At 51.8% G+C, this 10,240-nt stretch overlaps 1 protein-coding gene across 1 annotated transcript; it reads left to right on the forward strand.

The window, feature by feature from the left end:
• Positions 1 to 360: 360 nt before the first annotated feature.
• Positions 361 to 3,333, forward strand: LOC104522033 (cytosolic 5'-nucleotidase 1A; the record flags this gene model as incomplete). The annotated part of the gene is made up of 5 exons (XM_010164204.1): positions 361 to 528; positions 1,402 to 1,531; positions 1,843 to 1,965; positions 2,412 to 2,596; positions 2,948 to 3,333. Coding segments are annotated over 5 exons (972 nt in total), but the record flags the coding sequence as incomplete, so codon positions are not given.
• Positions 3,334 to 10,240: the final 6,907 nt, after the last annotated feature.

Raw genomic sequence — 10,240 nt, forward strand, 5'->3', positions numbered from 1 at the left:
TTCCTGGCTGGCGGGAGGAAAAGCCACATAAATTCCTTCTGCACGGGGTTGAGTGTTCTCCAGGGATGGCACGTTGGGTCTGGATGGGTTCTGGGAGTGAGTTTGCAGTGGGAGGGCTTGGGCATGGTGTGAGCAGCAGAAAAAGGCTCTCAGGTATCCCAAAGGTGTAGGGATGGTGCATCAGGGCTTCATCTGTTGAAGTGTTGGAAGATCAGGGTTGCAGCTCCCTGGTTATCCTCCAAATTGCTCTGGAGGTGTCACCCATCCCGTGGTCTTTCATGTTGAAAGTTAACAGATGCCTTCTCGGGCAGTGGGGCTGGGTGCAGGGGCTGCCTCCCCATTTTCTGCCTTTCCTTGCAGCCCAAGCCTGAGAATGCCATCACCATCGCCGTGTCATCGCGGGCGCTGTTCCGCATGGAGGAGGAGCAGAAGATTTACAATGAGCAAGGGGTGGAAGCCTATGTGAAATATCAGCTGGACCATGAGAATGAGCCCTTCCTCCCTGGGGCTGCCTTCCCCTTCGTCAAGGTGAGCATCCACCCACCTGAGCTGAATCCACACTGCAGTCCTGACCCAAAGGTTTTGGGGAGAGGGGAGCGCTCTGGGGTGCTTCCAGGGGGAAGGGATAGGGAATGAGTGGGGTGGCAGAAGGGATGTAGCCACAGAGCAAACAGAGGTCAAATAAACTTCCTGGCAAGTGATGAGCTTCTTCCAGGACTGAGGAAATGTTGGATTTTCCAAATTGTCAGCTGAGCCCAAGAATTGAAGAAATCGCATCTTTGGATCCTATTTAAAGTTTCCCTTTAGGGAATTCTCATATCTTTTTAATTATTATTATTATTTTTATTATTATTGCAATTTATTTATTCATTTCAATTGGCTGAATTTAGCCTTGCTACAGAGTCAGCCAATTTCTGATTTTGACGTGTTGAAACGAGGCATTTCAAACTCTAGAAATATTTTCCAATTTTTGCCCCAGTTCCACTGGATTTAGTGCAGTTGTGTGTGCTGGCCCTCCCTGAAGCAATCTCTTGCCTGTTCCCAATGAATAAACTAATCCACTTGATGAGGAGAGACTGGTTCTGTTTCTGATTGCTTGAAAAAACACTTCTCTCTAACTTGGAGCTCAAAAACTTGAGATTTATTCTCATCTCCTAATGAGAACTTGAAACCTTTTGTGTTGGAAAATAGAAGAGTAGCCATGTGGGTTTTTTTTCCCCCAAATCAGTCTTTTTTTTTTCTTCCCCCTCTTGCTGATGTCACCTTGGCTCAGGGTGTAGTTGGGGTTGGGCCAGATCTGTAGTTTTGGTGAGCAGAAGTGTTTTGCTCGGTGAGAAGGGGGTTGGGGGCCATGTCTGGGGCTCACTGACACCCACCTTTCCTCACCCTGGGGTGCTGCAGGCGTTGGAAGCAGTGAACACCCAACTGCGTGAGCTCTACCCCGACAGCGAGGAGCTCTTCGACATCGTCCTTATGACCAACAACCATGCCCAGGTTGGGGTTCGCTTGATCAACAGCATCAATCACTATGGTGAGCTGAGAGCAAAGCTTTGTGTGGGTGCTGATGGCTTTTGGGCAGTGCTATTTCTTGGCAGCGAGATATGGAGATGCTTTCTCCTGTCTTTTCTTCCAAACCACACCCTGAGCCCACTTCTCCCAATTTTCATGGGCTTTGAGTGGAAGTTGGCTGGTGGTGAGGATGCTCTGGCTGCCGGCTGTGCCGTTGAATGGTGATACCAAAATTAGCCCCCATCCTGCCGACTCTTGGGAGGCCCCAGGGGAGCAGCGTCAAGGCTTGTTTGGGGGACAGTCAGGCTCACCCCGGGGTCTGTCTGCCCTCAGATCTGTTCATCGAGAGGTTCTGCATGACAGGAGGGAACAGCCCCATCTGTTACCTCAAGGCCTATCACACCAACCTCTACCTCTCCTCAGACGCCGAGAAAGTGAGTGGGGCCATTGAAGAGGGTGAGTCTGGGGTCCAGCTTGTGGGGGGACAGCGGGGGGAGCCTGGAGCCCTCAGGGGGTTGGTGCCAGGAGCAATAGCTCCAATGTCCCTGTCCCTACATTAATGTGCAGCTATGGTTTCCCTTGTCCTACATCCCATCCTTGATGCTCCAAAGAGCCTCTAGTTTCCATAGAAATAAGACTTTCCTTGAGCTCTACAGCTCTTCCAAGGCAAAGGCACTGTTCTACCCTGTTAATTCTTGTATGCAAAGGGAGGTTTGTCATCTGGGGATTTGTTTTTGCTGTAAAAGTTCTTGGGGCTAAGCTGCAGGCACCACTGGGTGTGTGCAATTCCTTGCAGTGTTTACTTCCAGCCCAGTGTGTTTTGCTCTGCTCCTCAATGGAGAAGGCACGAGGCTGGGTCCTTGGGTAACTGCCACCTCTTGCCTCATGCTTTACCTCCACAGGGATCGCTGCAGCCACTATCTTCAGCCCCAGCAAAGACCTGGAGGTGTCGGAGAACCAGCTGCGAGTAGCATTTGATGGTGATGCCGTGCTCTTCTCTGATGAGTCGGAGCAGATCGTGAAGGCTCACGGCTTGGACATGTTCTTTGAGCATGAAAAGGCTCACGAGAACAAGCCTCTGGCACAGGTAGTGCTGGGGTGCAGCCAGAAAAAGCCTCTGGGAGAGAGACAGCCCACAGGGATGCTCTCGCCTCTGGGAATGAGTCAGGGGTCAGCGTGTGGGGGTTGGACTAGGTGACCTTTAAGGGTCTCTTCCAACCCAATACATTCTGTGATTCTCTGTGGAGTGTGAGATAGGGTGGGTCAGCAGCCTGGTTCTGCTGGCCCACAGGATGGCTGTGGCTGGCCTCTCGCTGTCGTTTCTGGGGGCTCACAGAAGAGAAGGGGTTAGGGAGCACGTCTGGCTCTGCTGGGACTGGGTTCCCGGAGGAAGGGATAGCGTGGGGGTCTGCAAAGTGATGGTTTCTTGCTTTGGCAGGGACCCCTGAAGGGCTTCCTGGAGGCCCTGGGGAAGCTGCAGAAGAAGTTCTATTCCAAAGGGCTGAGGCTGGAGTGTCCCATTCGTACCTACCTGGTCACTGCCAGGAGCGCGGCCAGCTCAGGAGCCCGGGCCCTAAAGACTCTGCGCAGCTGGGGCCTGGAGACGGATGAAGCTTTGTTCTTGGCCGGGGCTCCCAAGGGGCCGCTGCTGAAGAAGATCCGTCCTCACATCTTCTTCGATGACCAGATGTTCCACGTGGAGGGAGCCAAGGAGATGGGCACTGTGGCTGCCCACGTCCCTTACGGCATCGCCCAGAAACACAAGCGGCCGGCGCAGGAGAAGCAAACCCCGAACAGCAAGTAGTGGAGCTGGCTGGTCCTGCGGTCCCCGGCGTGTGGCACAGACTTCACCCCGTGCACCATGCTCTGACCTGGGTTGTGCTGGTCTGCAAGGGAGAGAGTGTTTGCCCTGTGAGGTTATTCCCCAGCAGGAGCCTTGTCGGGGGGCAGGGATGGAGGAGGGGGCTGATGAAAGGCTTTGTTTTCACCTCTGTATTCATTGCGATGTCGTGGTGTTGTCCCCGTTCCTCCTCGTGGGGCTGGAGGATCTCCTGTGCTGGGCAGCCCCACCAGCCCTTTCCCCCCTGTTCCTCCTCGTGCCTCTGCGCTTGCTTCAGGCAAAATCCTCAAGCAAAATCCCTCGAGGATGGATCTCATCTTTTGTGGACTGTTGTGCCAGGCAGGTTTAACTTATTGGTGTTTCTTTAAAACCCCAGGTAATTCCCAAAGCCTTTGATTTACAAAGCAAATGTTCAGGCTGAACTGTTGAACTGGAAAGTTGGGAGCACACACAAAAACCTTTCTTGTAGCTTTGAAACCAAATGTTGTCCCTTTTAACTAAACTTAAACCATAATATTGTTCCTTCACAGACCAGCCCCTTGCTCCCCAACCAGAAAATCTTTCATGTCATTGTCCTTTCACCAACCTTTTGTCAGCTGAACAGCTTTCCTTTCATGGACTAAAATTTGGAAAAAAATAGAGACAAACACTTTTATGTATGTATTTAAGAAAAAAAGAAATCCTGTTTCCTGCCTGGAGCTTTGGGCCAGTGTATTGTTGGCCCAGGTTTTTAAATTTGGGTTTCACAGTTGCATGAGTTAGCACTTAAAAATAATAATCTCAGTGAAGTAACCAAAGCCCAGCTCTTGTGTGAGCCGTCCAGGGTCCGCAGACACATGCCTAGGGCTGGAATTAAGTTAAAAGCAAAGCCCTAATATATTAGGGACATCATTTGAAGTCCATTTAGGTAAATCTGCAGAGAATTTCAGCCTAGGGGTTTTAATTAAAGGATATTTCCACCCCCCTTTTCAGGCTGAGCCCATATGACTTGATAATCTTTTTTTTGCTCAGCTTCTTAAAACCTCTGGTGTTTCCTAAAATAGACACCTCTGCTAGTGATGCTGTGAGAGAACCAAATCTCTGATTATAAAAACAGGAAGAGAAATCAATTGGAGAGCTGCTCAGAAATCAGTGTGAAAATCACCCTGATGTTTCTGCACAAAGCCCTGTCCCAAAGGACAATCTCAGGAGAAAAAAATTCAAGACTACTTGTTTTTCTTGTTTTTTTGGGGGGTTTATTTTAGGCAGCACACCCCATGGCTGGGCATGAAGGATGCCCAGTGTTATCAGATAGTAGTTTTCTACAAGAACCAACTCCATGGGCTGAAGTTTTCTGAGGTCTGTGTCTGTCTCTGACTCGAATTTGCAGGGAAGTTTCAGCTCAAACAGCTCAGCCCTTCCTGATGTCGAGACGAGAGCTCGAGTTATCGCACTTTTGATGAATATATAAACAAGCTGTGATGCCTTCAGTGGCTCGGGAGACTGTTTTCTCATTGCACTAAATCCTGCTCAAGCAGTGAAAAGCAAATTGCACTTTCCACCCTCTCCCCCGAACTATTTCACTTTGACAGACTCTTATTTATCACATCTGGGTGACGAGCACCTTAGAGGAAGGTCTGAAATCCAAACAAACAAAAAGTCTTGAAAGAAACTAGTATCTTGGTAACACGTCTATTAATAGACAGGTTTATAAAAAGGTCTCATCTTTTTAATGTGAATCGCAGATATTGGGATCTGAACTGTATCTCGGAGACCTTTTTGGCAGCTGGGATAGGGAGAACAGCCTGGCCTCCCAGTAAACATTTCCAAGGTGTTTCCTGAAGATCGCATCATGAAAGCCCAGCCAAGCCCAGATTGCAAATGGGCTGTGCTGGGGCCTCCTGCCAGCCCGGGAGGTGACATTGCAAGAGGAACAGGGTTGTCAGCAAACCCTTAGGAACCAGGGCAGGGTGCTGGTGGGATTGGATTCAAGGTGCAAGCACAGATGGGTGCTGGCAGAGCTGGGCTGTGCAGGAGGATGTGCCCTGTCTGCAGGTGCTGGTAGCTCCAGGGAAGCAATGTGTTGTGGTTTTTGGGGCAGAGCCCTGGATCTCAGCAGCTTTCACTGCTGCCTTTTCAGGTACTGAGATGCACAGGGAGCTGGGTGCAAGCTGAGGAACAGGGGCACAGTGCTGGCAGGAGTTTTAGTGACTCTGCTTGGGGTCCTCCTGCTGCCAGAGCAGCTTAGGGGCTTGCTGGGAGACCTGGGGCTCAGGAAATGGGCCCCAAGTGAGGCAGACCTCCCTTTGCTCCTCCTGAGTCGTCCCTGTGTGGGGAGGATTTTCTGTTCCTGCAATTTCCCTTTTGCTTTTATCCACACGGCTTCCTATGTTTTGTTTCTTTTTTCTCCTCCATCACTGCAACTGGTGGATGTGGATTTGCTGCTTGTGTTTTTCCCCCCTGTGCCCATCCATGACATCGCCTTGGGTTGGGGGAACAACGTGGTCCCCAGGACCAGCTGCATGGGCTGGGTACATCTCCCACCTTGATGGTCCAGTGTGGTTGTGCATCTTGTGCTGCGCTGGCTGATGACTGGACTTGCCCGCTGTGTGTTGTTGCTGTGGGTTTCACTTCATTGTCCTCCAGCGGTTTTTCTTGTGAATGGACTGTTCATGTTAATGAAATCCCTCTGGGTGTTTTTCTGTAATAAACTGTGTTGGTCCCAGCCCGACTCGCTCTGTTGCCATTCTCACAACGGGTATTTTGGCTCCGTGGTGCAGCTAGGAAGACAGTCTGGGGTCCTTGCTTGGGACCTCCAAGGTTTTATAGTGAAGGAGTTGGGGGTGATGAGAAGGAAAAGGGTCTCTTGGGATTTAAGGGAATTCAGAAAATGTAATAAAAGCAGCTACCTGTGAACTGGACACCTCTGGGAGAAGTGGGATTCCAGAGTTGAGAGATGTGCTGTGATACATCTACCTCCCTCTGCTTCGTGAACAGGCTTTTATTGTAACCTGGACTCGTGATGAAGTCCTGGATAAAAATACAATTTGGCAGAAGACTTTTGTCAGCTTGATCTTCTCCCAGCCAACAGGTGGGAGGCAGCAAAAGCTTTTTAGAGGAGATTTATTGCTGCTGAAGTACCGGGTTTATCCGAATAGCGACACTGCAGTTCTGGTGTTTGCTCCTCCCTGCCAATAAGGAGAACAGATGGGTTAAGGGGAAGCAACAAATTCTCCATCCGTCACCAAATATAGCCAAGGAATTTCCATAGGCCCCAGGGCAGCATCTCTGCTATGGGTGTTCACTTAAGGGACGGATGGTCCTCAGGAGAGAGTGTTCTTGTGCAGCCTTGCTGGCTGGAATGCCTTTCCCAAGCCCATCCCCAATCCTGCATGTTCTTCCACCAGATGCCTGGAGGAAAAAAAAATAAATAATCAAATTCCAGCACTGATAAGGCCCTTGTTGCACCAGTGAAAGTCCAGGTGGGCCCACCCAGTCCTGAGAGGTCAGGATGTCTATGCCAAAGCCAAGAGTTGCCTCTGATGTTCATGCAAAGACCATCAGGAGCCTTTGACTCGCTCTTGGGGACCAGCGGTGGCACTGGGGCCAAGGAGCCAATGGGTCACGGAGAGACATGCAGGGAGGGAAGGGGGAGGTTTGTGCAGTTGGGTCTGTGATGTCTTCTTGTTGGTTTGCTGCAAGCCTGAGTTTTTTGTTTCTGTTTCCTGTTTTCTGAGCTTTTTCCTACATCAGGCATCAAAGGGCTTTGCAATGAGTGTGCTTTAAAATGAAGAACATGGAGGAGGAGAAAGCGGAGGCAGAGCTGATGGAGAATTATGCTGCCACTCAGCTATTGTCAGCGCAGATGTTCACGAGGTAATCACGGCCTTTGAATAGCAAGAACTGCTTTTCATAATGAATCCTGACTCCAAGAACTTGTGGGACTTCTTGGTGAGGGTGTGACACCCCTGATGACCAGCTGCATGGCAGGGAGGTTGGGCAGAGTGTGGACTCTGCTCTTCTGGTCCACATGTACACAGGTAAGTCATGACACCACCCTGCCTCAGTTTCCCCATCACTGTAACAGAGATCACAATAATCCAGAGGTAATACCAGGTCTGGAGGATGACTCCAGCTCCTTGCAGAAGAAAAACAGAAATACAGGAGTGGTCTTAAGTGTGGTGAAACCCCATATCTTTGCGGTGATGCCTGCAGGCACAGCAGCAGGTCCTGGCATGTAGGGGCCGTGCAAACACAGGACTGTCCCGTGGTGTTGGCTGTGAGGTGTCCCAGGCTGTGCTGGTGGGGACTCCACCTCGTTCCTGCAACGCATTTAGTTTTACATCCTTTCTGAAGTGCAGAATAGGGGCCAACAAATGTGAGCAGGGACCTGCAGCCATCCCAGAATGCTAAAATGTCAGGGCAGGGGACCTGGTGACAGGGTGACAGAAACACCCAGAGCTGGAAGAATAGATAAGAGGACCTGGCGGCAGGAGAACAAGCAAAGGGCACTTGCTATCAGCGTTAGCGGGGCCGTGCCAGGATTTGAACAGCCTGACCATCTCGTTCCTTCCACACCACTATTTATAGCAGCGTTTGCTGATGCCTCTGTCACTGGAACCTAAAATGGTTCCCCTGTGTGCACCCGGGGTGGCTGGGCTCTGCTGTCCCGTGCTGGGGAGGCCACCAACGAAGCAGTGACTCAACGGAGCGTGTGTGAAGCTGCTCATCGCCCCGCTGATGGAGGAAGCCGGCGTGTCCCTCTGCCAAGAAGCAGTTCCACGCTGGGCCAGCTCCTTGGAAGATGCACCAGACGGTTTCTGTTTAAGGTCTGGCCCTTCTCCAGGAAGAGTCAGTGGGGTAGATGGACCCACCTTCCACTCTGCTTCTTCTTTCCCCCCCAGAACTGGGGCTTGTCTGGGTCTGTTTGGGAGCCAGCGGTTTCCACACCTGGAAGTTGGTCCTTCAGGTAGCTGTAGGGATCTATCTGTGCATTGCCCAGGCTGCTGGAAATAACCCTTTGGTTACTGAGCTGCAGCAAAATGCAAGAGGGCAAAGATTTTGTAACCACAGAGCAAATAATCCCCGGAGATTCGCCTTTTAAAAAACTGCTTCGTTTTCCCAGTTCTGCCCAGGCCAGTGAGTGATGGAGGCGGAGATCTCTCTGTCCTGGCATTTTCCCATTCCTGCAGTGAAAGCTTCGTTACCAGGGCTGCACTTCAAAGCTTTGCTGGCAGCACTGTGCAGGACAGGCCTGTGCACATAATCCCACCGAGGACGAGAGGAGAGGAGAGGAGGGGGTCTGCAGCCCTGGGGCTACAGATGCCAGGCAAGTACGGCTGCACCCGCTGCGGAGCGATGGCCAGCCCCGTGCTGCTGGGAGCTTGGCACAACTGGTGCCAAATTTTCTGATTGAATCATTTGAGAGGAGATGGGCATTAGTGTTTAAAAAAATATATATAAAAAATAAAATCCTCAGGGAAGGAGTCCTGTACACAGGGTGGGACTTTGGCTTGTCTTGTTTTAGGGCAAATTGCATGGTTATCCCTTCTCTCGGTGGTAAAAAGGGGATGTAGAGCCCAGGACTGGCTCTGAATTTCTAAGCTTTATTCTGTGGGAAGTGATGTCCCACCAGCTGGTGGTACCCACAAGCAGCCCTGCAGCTGGAACTGGCCAGTGCTTGTGCCAGGGCTGTGTCCTTGTCTCCGTGGCTGTCACCATTGAGCAGGGAGCAGCGGTTTCCCCCTCGAGATAAAGCAAACCCATTTGGGGCTGTGCAAGTTTGGGGGGTTGACATCATCCCCCCAAAAACAGGGACCACTTCCAGTCACAACAACCAGATCATCACCTTGCAAAATGCTGCTCAGAGGCAGCAAAGCCCCGAGTGAGGACCTGCAGAGCCTTTGTCTGTGGAATTGTGTGAGAGGGAAGATAAATGAGGGAAAATTTGCTCTGGCTGCCCCATGAGAGAAACCTGGTGCTGCCGGCCCTGCGCGGCACTGGCTTTTGGGCTGCATCCGTCACAATTTGTGCTTGGGTGGAAGCGGCCGCATGTGCTGGAAATTCACACCCGTCCTGACAGGGATGTGGTTTCCCTGGGGAATGGCTGGTCCATTTCTGCTGCCACAGCTGTGGGGACAGGGATGGGGACAGTTGTGTGGAGCAGGTGCCACGAGATGGTGTGAAGGGCCGTGCGGTGCAGTGGGAGGGTGTGATGGTGGCAGGTGTCCTCCTTGTACACATTCCCCTCCTTCATGGCCCAACATGCTCCAAGTGGCATCACCACCTTCCATGGTGCCACTTGTTGCTCCTTCCCCTTCAGGCGTGTGGTTGGGGAGTGTGTGAGTTGGCATCTCTGCTTCAGCGCAGCCTCAGTGGCCATCTTAGTCCCCAGGTGGTCCCCAACCCACCACCTCATGGAGTATGTGTCCTGCATGGAGAAGGGCAGCTGCTTGAAGCCCACCAAGCTGGGAATGGAGAGGTTTTCCTCCATCTCTGGCATGAGGCACCATGGCACTGAGGTAGAGCCACCACCTTGGGCACTGTGATGCTGAGGCAGTACTGCCATCTCAGGTGCCACTAGCAGGGCACTTTGTCACTTGGAGTGACCAGGCTGGAGGGCTGTGGGGCCACCCTGCACAGCATGGCTGTGGCTCTGGGGGACTTTCCTGCTGGCTGTATAAACAGGCCCCCACTTCCTCGGCGTCCGGGCGGCCTCCTCCAGGTGCGGCTGGGAATCATTAGGAGCTCTCTGCGCTGGGCTGAGTGTGGGAACTGGAAGAGAAAGCTGGAGAGAAGCCTTCTTTCATCTCCCCACTCCCTCCTCCCCCTGTGTCTGCCAAGCCTGGCTTCCTTTTGAATCCTTTAGCTTGTGCCAAGCAAGGGAAAAGGGGCGGGAGGGGGGAGAATAAG

Source organism: Antrostomus carolinensis, unplaced genomic scaffold (assembly GCF_000700745.2).
Source record: "Antrostomus carolinensis isolate BGI_N321 unplaced genomic scaffold, ASM70074v2 scaffold34423, whole genome shotgun sequence".
NCBI classification, from domain to species: Eukaryota; Metazoa; Chordata; class Aves; order Caprimulgiformes; family Caprimulgidae; genus Antrostomus; species Antrostomus carolinensis.